We start from the raw sequence: 13,982 nt of genomic DNA on the forward strand, positions 1-13,982 counted from the left end.
AGGCTGAGGACAGTCGACTACTGTTACATTTTATTTGAGTTTCAAAGTAGTCAGCCAGATCAGCAGGGAACAGGGGGCAGGGCTTAGGGCCTGTTCCAAACTATATTATTACGTTAAAAATCATCATTAAAATGGGTTGTGGATGGAATTTGCCTTTAAGGAATTACTCTCTGCTCTCTTGTATAAGCCTATAGCATAAGCCGCTTAATTCCTGTACTGTGAGTATTTTGGGTTTTATCCATGCAACAACTGAATTCATTAAATAGAATAGGCATGTGTGGGTATATTGTTATTTAAGGTAACCCCACAGCACAGACAGGAGTAGGTGTGTGTATCAGAATACTTTTTAATGTAACATGCTGTTTGCTAGTAGAATGAATATCAATTCAATTCAGTACAGTACAGTTCAGCCTGTGTGCAGAGTCCTGCATTTGACTCACATACAGGGCTATTGATTTTCTTTTGTGTATAAGTGAATGCACACTACTGAGTCAAAGCATTTTGGCATAAAGTACAGTATTTACCAACTCAAAACCAATCAGTTTTGGATTACAGGCCCAGTTTATAACTGCAAAGACAGAATTGTGTAATGATGTAGTCTGATTCATGTATAAATCTGCTGTAATATGCATTCCTTCACATTTGCACAATGCTGTAATTAGCTGTAGTAACATTAACTGGACTTGCTGTGTTGATTTGACTAATTAGTACAGGTATACCATGACCTGGATGAATGAGAACCTTCACATACTGTAAGTGTTAGTAATTGGGTATTTGAGAGGGAAAGTATCGACTGTGCTCTCCTTTCTAGCTATACCTTAGCTATGCTACATTAGTCCCAACGGCCATCTATACACTTCTGCAGCCACCAGCAAAACCAATATGTGGTGCCCAGTATTCCTCTTAGGCCACATTTTGATGCCACTGTACCCTAGCCAAGATTGCTGCCACTACATTGTTTCCCTGCAATATCAATTGTTGATCACAATTACAGAACACTGGCAAAAACAATATTTTTGGGAAGTTTACAATACCAATAATTATACATCTTACTGAAATCTAACATCCGTCTGCTGTTCCAGAAATGTAAATTTATTTTAACAAATAACATGAACCAATATGGAAGGGACCTTGAACAAACTTCTGACTTCAAACAGAATTTTTCCTTTTTTCCCTAAAATACTGATATTAATAGATTCTGAGCAAGCAGAAACCTTAGCTGGGTTAAAGGTCCTATGTTCAGAACTGGTGAGTGATGGTACTGGCACTGTGCCCTCAAATCAAATCAAGCAAGCCTTAAGGTGGCCATACACAGGCCGATTCTAGCTGCCAATATCGGTCCCTTAGTGTACGGGCACTAGCCACGGGCATGCCTGACCGACATCTGGCCTGAAATCAGCCAGATCTCAATCGGGCAGGTTTAAAAATTAGTCGGATCGAGGACCACACCGGCTCGTTGATGTGGTCCCCGAACCTACGGCGCCTATACCCATCGTCCCAATTCAATCGTTTGGCCCCAGGGCCAAATGACTGAATTAGCCTGATATCACCCATAGGTGGGATATCGGGAGAAGATCCGTTGGTGACCACGCCAAGCGAGCAGATCTTAGCCTGTATGGCCACCTTTAGCTTATATCAGAGCAAATGTAATGGCTAAAATGCACAATAGTACAAAGTTACAGCTCTGCAAGTGTGCATGTTATAGAAGTCATTTAGAAGCACTGATCCAAAGCTGTATTCACTTTTAAATATATTATAGTTTTATAACAATAGGCCTAGTAACCCATGGCGTCCAAAGCCTTTATCTGATGTTTTAATGACCCATAGAAAACCTGGTATTACATTACTCCCAATTGCCAGCAAAAAGCATGTGCATAGTGACAGGAGTTACAAAGCCAGTGAGACAAATAATATGAAATATCACTCCTACTTTTTCATCATCCTCGATGAAGGGGGCACCCCCCGGAGTTTTGTTTATCGCCTGAGCAACGCCAATGATCTCCCCATCACTGCTGCGAATTGGCATGCACAACAGAGACTTGGTCTTGTATCCAGTCAGCTTGTCTATTTCGTCGCTGAACCGCCTGTCCTACAAAAGACAAGAGGAATTATAAGCATATAAATGATTAGAAAAGTTTATATTAACATATGGACGACTAAGCATGCTATAGCATGCTATACCCGGTACTTTCCCTGTTATCATCATAACAATGACAAATTCTTTAACACATTGTTTTGTAGATTGTTTATCGTGACTACCAACACCGATTCTGTTAAAAGGGACCTGTCATCCAAACCCCCTTTTTTTTATTAAAACCATCAAATCCATACCTGTTACAAATGTATTTAAAAATCTCATTCAAATATTGAAGGCATTGGTCCTTGGGTTTGGGAATGTAGCCAGGAATTTTGTGTGTCCTTGCTACCTTGGATGATATAAATTCTAGGAGCTAACTCTAGGTCATAATTTGGGAATGTAACCTCTTTCCTTAAGCACTGGGAGGCATGGTGGGATGTTGTCAATGGTGAGTTCATAAGAAATTACAAAAGTCAGTGATAATATATCTACTTGGAAACATACTAGGGAATGATGCCTTTATTGGTTGGCTGTTCTACTTGATTGTTGGCAGTATACAAGCAATGCTTGGATACTGGATAATATGCATTGTAATGGGTGACAAAGTATTGTAATGGGAATACAGGGAGGTGCTATCTTTTCTGTGACCCTAGTTGGCCAAATGTGTAGTACGGTAAAGCTATTCTACACACACATCTAGGCCGAAGTCACCTGGGAACACAAAGACATTGTGCATTGTGTATTCTAGGCCAGTTTTTTTTTTTTTTTTTTAAATACTGGCCCAGAGGAAAAGTTTAGCGAATTTGGGAGTCACACAACACAATTTTTTTAACATGTCTTTTAGAATGTTAAAGTATTATGGGTTTCTTCTACTATATCCATCGGCCTTGTGCCTTTTTTTAGTGTGGGGCTGAAATAAACATATTTGTGAGAATGTGATGGGAAGAGATTCTGTATTCTAGGATGCTGCAATCAGAATGGAGTCACAATACAATGTAGGGGTCATTCATTAACTACCATCTGATTTAAATGCATTGAAGATCACTTTATTGTAGGGAAAGTCCTTGGATCTCTCTCTGGCTTCCTTGCTAGCATTTTATGGCTGCTCTGGTGGGATCATCTAATTGTTGCTCAGCTGCTTGCTTATTTATTAAGGTCATCATGCAATCAACTGGAGGTATAGTTTTTACTACATGCATCATATCTCTGTGTGATGCTTTTAGAATTATTAAAAAAGGGAAAATAAGCAAGATGGATTCCTAAATGTTGTTGTTCTACAACTCCCATTGTGCTTCGACATATAATTAGTAGTTAAAACATGCTGACATTTGTAGTACAACAACTCTAGAAACAATGATCTAGAGCAGAGGTTTTTTAGACTTTTAAGTTCAAGTCCACCTTTGAGGTCCAACAATCGATCAGGACCCCTTTTGTTCATGAATACATTAAAACGCTGCTGAGTCAGCTATAACCATGAACCAAAGAATATCTAGGGCAGATAATGTGCTTACCCAAAATCTTAGCCTGATGAAGATAGCCCTCAAAGAGTATCTAGGATAAATCTGCCCATCCGAATGAGCCCACTAGCTACTGCGCTGGGCCTTCCTAGGCACTTGTCACATTTTGGGAACTACTTATCTAGAAGGATGCAAATAAATAACCAGCAAACCAGCTGACCCCAGAACAGTAACTCCTAATAATCCCAATAAATAAACTTGTGTTGCCTGAACAAGAGTTTAAGAATCTCCCTTTTCAAAGAAAATAAATCCAGTTTATCAAATCTTTGATAATTGACAACATTTATTTTAATCTGGCTGACACTCACGTGCTGTTCTTTCTTTATAGCATATGTCTCTGATATATCTACAATTATTCCCACTAATCTTTAGCTAGCTTGCTTACAGTGGCACCTACAGTAGGTGCATTTCCACACTAAGCTTTATCTGGCACCCCTACCAATCACTCTGACAGGTATACATATGAAATACTAAAAAATAATTGAAACATTAATTAAACCCAATAGGACTGTTCTGCTTCCAATAAGAATTAATTATTTCTTAGTTTGCATCAAGTTCAAGGCACTGTTTTATTATTACAGAGAAAAGGGGATCATTTTAAAAAAAAAATTGAATTATTTGAAGTGGAGTCTATGGGACATGGCCTTCCTGTAATTCGAAACTTTCTGGATAATGAGTTTCCGGGTTAATAGGTCTCATACCTGTATTTTCAATCATTCAATCAGTGTGAGGACGGAGGGAAGGGGTGTAGTGGAAAGCAGGTGGGAGGTAGCTGGGAGATTAAGGACATTGTAAGGAGATGCAGTAGTTTTGGTCACCACTCTATAATAAAGGATAATATTGAGCAGCAAATAGACCAGAAACATGCAGCTAAAGTTGTAAAAGTAACAATTAAACTATGGGAAAATAAAGTTTAAGGGCTTGTTTTCACATTAGCAGAGGTACTCAGTTTAAGAAAAGAGAGGAGATCTTTATGGGTGCGTTGTGGAACCAAATTGTGACCTAAAGCAATGCAAAGATTTATCACTGTGAGGACAGTAAGGCTATGAAATATTGTGCTGGAAGATAATGTGTCCCTCATTTACTTAATATGGGCTTGAATATCTTCTTGGATAGGCAGGCTATCCAGGGCTACAGAAACCGTTATGGCTATAATTGGCTCTGTGCATAAAATGAAATGTTTATCAGTATGTGTGTATGTTTGTATATGTGCATGTAATTGTAAATGTGTGTGTATGTGTGTGTTTGTATGAATGCAGTTGTATAGGTCAGTGATATTGGGAATAACACTGAGGGGTTGAACTTGATGGACAGTTGTCTTTATTCAAACCCACATTAACTATGTAACTATGTACTGAGGCAGAGTGGGAATGGATATCAAGTAAATCTAAATATGTAGTAAATAAAGCACTTCTCAGCTCTTTCTCACTTGGTTACTCATTCGAAAACTATTCCGTGATCCCTAGGCTAGTCCTTTACTTGTATGCTTCAATCTGTTCTATGGAAAGCAAAGTAGGGTGAGAGAGGAGTCGGATAAGATTAGAAATTAAAAATTACTTTCAAATTATGTATGTGCATGATTATTTGCTGTCTTGAATACTCTGGAACTATAATAAGTATAGTAAGTATGCTGACTGCTGAAAATAGTTTTTGTATATTCTTTAACCTTACTGTAGAAGGACTAAAGATTCAGAATTCTCTGTAAATACAGAAATGATCTGACAATTGGTATATAGTATATTTCCTTGGAAGCTTTATCTGCATATGCCCCAAGAGACCCCTCTGATTGGTGCAGAGGGTCCCAGATAAATGCCCTTTGTGACCTACACTGGTGCAAGCCCTGTATCCACCCAGTGTAGAAGTGAGAAGTTCAAGTCATCATTAGCAAGCCAAAGTATTAGCCCTGACCTACACTAAAAGTTACATTGCAATCATGCATTCTGGCCCTGGCTTTCTTATAGCATATAATAATTGGACTGTACTTGCTGTATGCTGTACCTACTATCTGATAGCTGTGCATCTGCTATTTTAGGGGAATGCTTGTCTTGCTGATAAAAAGAAAAAAAATATCTATATACAGTATATATTTATAATTCGTAGTTGGAAAGCCTCTATTTATCTATATATGTAATTTAGAGAAGCTTCAGGGAATAATAAACAACAGTAACTCATCATTACAATAACAATGAATGGTAAGCCTTCAATTTAAAGGCTAATTATAATCTTACTTGGTATATAGCAAACCTCATTTATATAGCACTGTAAATGATACACTGAATTTTTACAGCACAGTGAGTTTATTGAGTTCTCACTCACATATATGTCATCATCCTAAAGTAATTTTTGGGATGTTTTTGCCCACACCCAGCCATACCCAGTTAATCCCAACATTACCCCAGCTCCATCTCCACTCAATACATCAATGTGGGTAACTAATAGAAAATCTGCGTTGGTTTACAACTCTGCTTTCATGTAAGTTATACATTTCACTACTGTATTAGTCACTGACATCCACAGGATAAATGTCTTAAATAATATTAATGTTTATTAGTAAATCCACCTCATAGTGCGTTGAGCACTAAGTGCAAGGTTAGAATCATAAACACTAAGCAAGCCGTATATTGTAGGTATAGCACATTATGCCCCTCCTCAAGATGGCAATTAAGTGAGGGGCCTGGCCTTGGGTGCCCTCTCTACTTGGCCCAAAACTATGTGGACACATTAGTCCGCCTTAAGTATGATGGCTGCTTTTACTGATGAAGAACACTTTAAACCAATACAAAGGATAAAAGTGTTATATAAATACTCCTCTTTCTATCGCTATACAATATATAATTACTTTGAAATAATCAATATATATTCATATGTGTGGGTCTGTGTATTTAATCAATAGGACTATAATTTTGGAAATGCATGAATTCTTACAGATTTAGATCTTTGGAACATTCATGGAGTGTTGTGCCAATGTGATAAATCAAGGCCTGGTGTAATTACAATGAAGTAATATTATATGTTCTGCTGTAGTGACATCTAGGTTTCTTACTGCTTATTCCTTAGGGCAGAAAACATGTCTTCCCCCAGTTCATTCCTGGCTTGTTCGATTTAAGAACAAGGGTTCTGGGAGGAACTGGTGACAGAGCAGCAGGAAAAAAATGTTGAACAAGCTCAATATTTAGCATAGATGGCAGTGTGTATCCCAAATGCAGTTAATTTGCTCCACAAAATCTTTCTATCTGCTTGCAATCAAAGTCTGACAAGACTATCTTCATCATCAACAACATCAATCTCTGCTGAGGATTGTGAAGTCATGAATTGATCGTCTGAGGTTGCCTTTCTACATATTCTCTGAGCTGTTGGTTTCCTTGGATAGAAATGGAGAATTAAAGATTCAAGCACCAAAACATAATTGCTAATCATTTACACATTACAGTTACAATGCATTCATTCCTTGAAAGGACAGAAATAAAACACCTGCTTTGATTACAGTGTGCACTCATAAACGTTATTGTCAATGTAAATATGTTTTATTACAATAACATTTACACCACTAAGGATGAGCATAGTAATAATTTGTAATATAGATCTTTAATTAGATATGAATTAATATGTAAAGAAGGGTAATATAAAAATCAGACTAATTCAGTTTAAAGTTCAGGGACATCACTAGAGGGCACCAGACAGCAAAAAAGTTAGCGTAAGCTTCAGTGCCAACATAGATCTGTATACCTGGGATCATAACTGGAAATCTCCTCTGATCATATTAAGCAATTTCTATTACCCTTTACAAGTGACTTATTCACCCCATGTCCTACTTTTATTATAGGTTATTATAAAGCACCAACATATTCCATAGCTCTATACATTGCATCTGGGGAGTTTGAAAAGAGTTTGAAAAACACTGAAACAAACAGACCACAGCCCATGGCACACATAACATTTCTCTGCCACCAGAATATTTCATCTTTTGGAGACATGCCTGATATTTCACAATGTTGTTGTGTGGCATTTACATGCATTGAAACCCCTAGTAAATACTTAAGATATGAGTTTTTTTGGCCTAAAAATGTACATTTGCTTGTTTTTAAGATGATGGGACCACAAGTGGCATAGCATGGTGGTAGTTTCAGTCCCACTTGAATGCCCAACATCAGTAGCTTAACAAATATCTAGGAGAGTGAATACATATCCAAGACAAATCTCAACTGACTTTCAGGCTGAGCTTTCAGGTGTATTTAGATTAGAATGTGGACATTCTCCCCAATCCTCACGTAACTATTTTTGCTTACCCCTCACATCAAAGCTGTTGATCTAAATTGGGCTAACTAAACATACTTGTGGAGAGAGCACAGAGAGTAGGGGAAAGTTCAGGCAGTAAGATAAAAAGAACAGACCTTAGGGGTTTCAAAAGTAAAATGAAAGTTGGTGGTGGGCACTCATGATTGGCTATGGGTTAATTAAGGACTACTTAAATATCTGCTTATTGCCTCCACCACCCCCCACACAGCCACATAGCAACTATGCCAGTCAGGTAGTGGTTGCCAGGTGGGGTTGTGGTGGCAGGGCCCACTAGTACCAGTGGAGGGGACTAAATGACAGTAGTTAATAAGAATGTACTAACGCACAACCGGAGAGGGGGACAGACAAGCTTAAAATGAAGCAAGTAGTGGGGGAGACAGTTTCTGCGGTGGCTCTCCCGGTGTCCCGGTGTGCCAGTTACTGATAGATAGATGATAGATAGATAGATAGATAGATAGAGAGATAGATGATAGATAGATAGATAGACGATAGATAGATAGATAGATAGATAGATAGATAGATAGATAAATCTTATTCCATTCATTTGTAGATTTGACCTTGCAGGATTTATCTGATCATTTCTCCTCTCCAGACAAATAAGCATATCACATGAAAAAACCCACGCAGAACCATAATAAGCAGACCGCAGACATGATCCAACTTTAAATGGTATTATCAAGCTTTCCTGGCCTATATCTAACCCAGTCACAATCAGATATTATTATTAGCCTCATTCAAGGATCAATAAGCTTTGACTCCATCAAGAGTGGCAACAGCTCATATCAACCAGCAAAGCCACTGAGAAGCAGATGGCATAAAAGATAAGTGATCTCTGATGCTCTATCTCAAACTAGACCTGTGGCTCTGGATAAATCACTTGTTGTATGAGTCTGAGGCTGTCACTGGCACCACATGTTGACATGTTTTTTTACATGTACAGTATATACCATATTAGTGCCACAGATTGTGTGGAATTCTCATTACTTTAATAATTCCATTAATAATTATATTCAACGCAGTAATGTCTAGACATTTCCATGATCGTTTATTCATAACCTGTAAATATTCTACTCTTATGCTAACAGGCATGGCCTTCTTTGTATGAATTCATTTTAATACAGTTCAGCCCCCAGTCAATCGGTAAACAGGCCATTTGGCCTACTATGTGGAAAAGTTTGGACTACACTGTTTGAGTTAACAGCTTCCTTTTTAATATACTTGTCTTTATCTCTCCCTACAGAGCCCCTTACAGTGTGATAATCACCTCACAAGAAGGCAGTTACATTGTGGGCAAGGGTGTGCAAATGATTTTATAGATGTGTGATCATCCGCTTACATGAAAAAGCCAAGTTAAAGTATAGCAATCGCGTGAAAAATAACCAGAACTGATATTTTAATTCACACACAGATTGTGGAGGTTAAACCAGCATTTTCAAAACACAACATGACTGGTTCATATCCCATTTACCTAAGGGGAAATCTTTCATCTGCATGGGAGATTTTCATTTGGGGGGATTATTAACCATTTGCTTCCCTATTAGAAAATGGCTGCTTGGTTGCAGTCAATGACCATGAACAAGTAAAAAGCATTCTGTGAAACAATATTTCTATTGTTGTTGTTATAAATCTATTTAGCCATTCTTCTGTGTACGTCCCAGTCTGTCAGCTCACTGTGTGGTTGCTAACAAGACCAGCTGATTTTGCAGTACTCCCCGGGTAGCTGTCCCCAATTAGTAGTAATAAGTCCCCAGCCAGCAGTAATAAAGACTCTTACATTTTTCCCTCCAAACCAGTGGCCGGATTTTGTGGAACACACACAAACACTAGTTTAGTGATTAAATCTACTGTTATATCAAAGGTTCCTAGGTTGCCTTGGTGGCAAGCCAGAATTCATGCCATACATGTATCGATCCATTACAAATTTACCTTAAAAAAGTCATTTTGGAGTTGAGCCATGCTGTAGCTTCATCTATAGTCAGGAGTGGCTCAGACTCAGGCTCAAGAAAGTGATTCTTATGACCTATAATACGCACCACGTCAAATCAAATATGCATGTATAAGCTGAATTACTGGGAAGCTCTACAAAGCTCTGAAGATTCCTTTTCCACTCCAAAAGTCCCTGCTTTTTACATGTATTTGGATTAAAAAAAACATTTATTGTTTGTAACACTTTTTTGAATTTCTACAACGCCTGCCAATTTTCTTTAAAGGCATTTGGAATCTTTTTGAGAGGCACCCTACCAGCAAACCTTGGTTTTAATCCTGAGCTTTCAGAAGCTAAATGGGATCTTTCATAGCTACCAGTTCAGTGAAACCCAGCATTACTGAGTCGTCATCTTAAATAATCAACAATTTGCAGAAAGAGTCCTTGTTCAAAGATTCGGCATGGTATTTTTCAGAGCAGAAAAAAAAGAAAATCACAGGAGGGTGGAAAAGTCAGAAGAAATGTGAAAAGGTACTTATTTACGGACAATGTGAAGTTAGGAGAATGGAGCGTGCACTTTCCAAGCAGTTAAGGCAAACAACGCCAACATAAAGCGATTAAGCACTAGGGAGGTCCTTGAGGTTGCACAATGCAAGCTAGAAAAACATGCTGAAATAGTAGCTACCATGAGTTTTCACATTTGCTTATCATTAAAACTTTAACAATGCAAATCTAATAATTAAAAATGTAATGTGAAGAAAAACTATACGGTACAGTATGTGTATAAAAGGGGTGAACCTGTTAAACTTTTTACCCTTGTTGAGTTCTAGATAAGAAAAATGACCTAGAGTATCCACACAGAGTGAAACAGATGCCCCTGGAGACATATGGAAGTGCGGAACTCTATTTTTGCATGTGAAAAACAGTTGAAGGGCGTGGGAATAGGTCAGAAGATCATGCATACAGAATAGAAGGACCGAAATGTGGTGTGTCTTTTTATTGTGGACTCGGAGCAGCAGTTCTGTAAGTGTTTTGGCTGTGTTTTTTTTTCAGACCATTCTGATAAAGCTTATTTAGTTTTTACCTTTCCTTTTCCTTTAAAAGAGGGCTGAAGCATAGGACTAGCAAGGGCGAGACTTTGTACAGTAACAAAGATAAGAGGCCAGCTAGATTGGCCCCACCCCATGGGGTGTAGAAAGGCTAGTACATTGGTCTATCTTCCACTGCAGAAGTGGTAGGCCTAGTATAGGGTAAAAACCATTAGAACCCAATTCTGGTGGGGGCTCAAACAAAGAAGTTCCACAGTAAAGGATTCCATAGGAACAGTAGTCATTAAACTGAGGATCTGTGGAGATCCTTGGTAAGAAAGTGAAGTTGGTGAAGAAGGTAGTCCCAATGCTACAAGAGGGTGTTCAATAGAACCTGTATACAGTTCTGTTGTCATTGAATCTGAAATGCTGCTGTTTGGCATTAGACAACCACTGATCCTTTTACTTGTGCATCTGCCAGTGCTGAAATCCACCCACTGAGATGAATCTTTATACAGCCAGACTGTAGCTCTTTAGCTCAATATTGAACCACCAAAGCACCATATAAGCCAAAATGAACAAATTTGGGCACGTAGGGACACTTTAAGCAAGATTTTGACCTAGAAGTATAGACTGGTGTAAAAAACAGAAGCTTGATTAGTTTGCCTACCACAATAAAGCTTTGGCTTTACTTCTTATTAGAGACAGATATTTCACTCAACCTCTCACACAGCAGCTAAATGACATCCGAAAAAAAACAAGCAGTATAATAATTTAATATCAAATCATATAATAGTAGGTATTTACCCTGTAAACTTCATATTACAAGGAACTAATAAGTAATAAAGGCTACTGTGGAGGTCCTATATCAAGCTCAATTCCAATACATATACAAGCAAAGCAAACCAGTTTCCCAGTGAAATTGGGGATGAGGCCCTAAGAGATTTTAGTCTGAGGCCCATTCATTTAAAGTTAATGTAGTCTAGTTTTGAAAGGAAAAGTATTTCCCAGCGCAAGACCAAATAGGCAGGCAGAAGAACCAATGATAAAATTATTAAAAAATAGCCATTGTTGGCATTTCACTGCCAATAGATGAGCCACATAAGTGCAAGATAGAACGCAATATTTATTCTGCAGAAAGCTTTACCATACCTGAGTAAACAGCTCTAGAAACTCCCTCTGTTCCCAATAGCAGCTGCCATTCTAGCTTGGCCTCAGTAGCTTCTATGCTGCAGCTCTAGCTCCTGGTAGCTCAGATTACACAGCACTGTTGGGAGGGAGGAGTGAATTCTAATGGGAGGGGGAGCAAATTCTTTTGGGAGGGGAGGAGAAAAAGAGAGGGGAAGAGGGAAAGAGGAGCAAACTGAGCAAACTCATGCCATGCCCTGATGGATTTTTCTTAGAGCAGGAAGTCTGACACAAAAGAACATGTATACAAAAAGGAAGACAAGAAATCCTGTGTTTCTTTGAAAGTGCAGCTTTTCTGTGAGTGCTTATAGACCTTTCTGATACCCACTCTCCCAACATTACATGTGCTAAATGTAATAGGTGTTATACAGACCTATGTGAGAAATAAGTAAGGGATTTTGGCAACTGTCCTTGTCTGGGGCGCACTGAAAGATCTTCTGGCACAGGAATGGGATCCATTAACTGGAAATCTGTTATCCAGAATGCCATATCCCAGAAACTCCATTTTAATCAAATAATTAAAATTTTTAAAAATGATTTTCTTTTTCTCTGTAATAAGACAGTACCTGTACTTGATCCCAACTAAGATATAATAAATACTTACTAGAGGCAAAACAATCCTATTGGGTTTATTTAATGTTTAAATGATTTTTAGTAAACTTAAAGCATACTGATCAAAATTACAGAAAGACCCCCCTTATTGTGGAAACCCCAGGTCCTGAGCATTCTGGATAACAGGTCCCATGCCTGTACTCTGGCAGGCCAGTCTGAACTTGAAGCTCTTTATCCCTAAAGTTACAGAGACCTAAATTATTTTCCTTTATCAGACACAAATTTAAGGGTGCAAGAGTTGTTAAAAAGAAAAGTATCCAATACATGGTCTTGTTGATTTAAAAATTAACATCACAAGGTAGATTTGTTTTGAAATAAAACAGCAATTGCAACACATTTCCGTCCTATTTATTGAGCTAGTGTTGAACACCGGTGTAAATAACATCTTTATCTTCATTATATAATTTCATTTAGAAATCCCTCATTTTTGCCCCTGAGGGTGTGAGGATGGTTATTTGCTGAGCTTGTTAGGCGCATTCTAACACAGACAGCGCAGCAAGGTGCTATTATCCACCCATGTCCCTAACAGAGGCTTGGAAAAAAGATACATTCTTTTTATTAATGCAGTCCCTTAATAGCAGCATGTAAGCAGGGTTCAATTCAGATCAATAACAAAAGGAGCATCTTAAAATGCAGTGTAATCAGTACAGATTCGGTTTCCTACGTCAAGACTTTCAGAAGCTCAGTGGATCAAAGCAGGGACGTAGTATATCAAAAGCATTGATCCCACCATGCAGCGCTCGTTTGCTTTTCCTCATTACGGATGAGTTACACTTCTATTACAATGCCAATAGGATCACCTCCATTAAAGGCAGAGTCGGCACAGTCTCAATTAGGGATACGTGTGCATGGAAACATTTAGTTGTTGTTTGTTGGACTAAGCAAGACTGACAACTACTCAAGCGCAGAACAAGGAAATCTGTTTTTTTTTTTAATTACAATTATACTGCCATCCCATAATAACCCCATTTTTAAAATAATTACAAAATACCAAAGTCTATCAAGTTCAACCCCTCCAAACACCAATGTGTGTATATACATATATACATACCCATACTTATACAAAATTTATCTCGTTTTATATTTTTTTTAAACCACAAATAAACTTGTTTCCACGAATGTCCGACATTTATAAAAAGTGCAACTTTTTTTGGGTAACCGCAAGTTTTTCAAATTGTCGCACAAAAACTAGCACAAAAAAAGTTTATAGCAAAGAAATTTTTCCAGGGACTTCTACATGATGTCAACAGGTTTTGGGTGGAAAGTTTTCACAGGAAAAACACATAATAAATCTTGAAAAAGTCACAACTTTTTTCCCTGTGACTTTTTTGGGTTTTTTG

The 13,982-nt window shown here is 38.0% G+C and overlaps 1 protein-coding gene across 2 annotated transcripts in view; it reads right to left on the reverse strand.

Annotated features, from left to right (window-relative positions):
* The window catches only part of pde11a (phosphodiesterase 11A), a 255,900-nt gene that overhangs the window by 196,304 nt on the left and 45,614 nt on the right, over window positions 1-13,982 (reverse strand). For both annotated transcript variants that reach the window (XM_002934600.4, XM_031892908.1), the window contains exon 2: window positions 1,931-2,089. In XM_002934600.4, the coding sequence (XP_002934646.1) occupies window positions 1,931-2,089 (159 nt within the window). The remainder of the gene's footprint in view (window positions 1-1,930; window positions 2,090-13,982) is intronic.

The sequence above is a fragment of the Xenopus tropicalis genome, chromosome 9 (genome assembly GCF_000004195.4).
Source record: "Xenopus tropicalis strain Nigerian chromosome 9, UCB_Xtro_10.0, whole genome shotgun sequence".
In the NCBI taxonomy this organism is placed as follows: Eukaryota; Metazoa; Chordata; class Amphibia; order Anura; family Pipidae; genus Xenopus; species Xenopus tropicalis.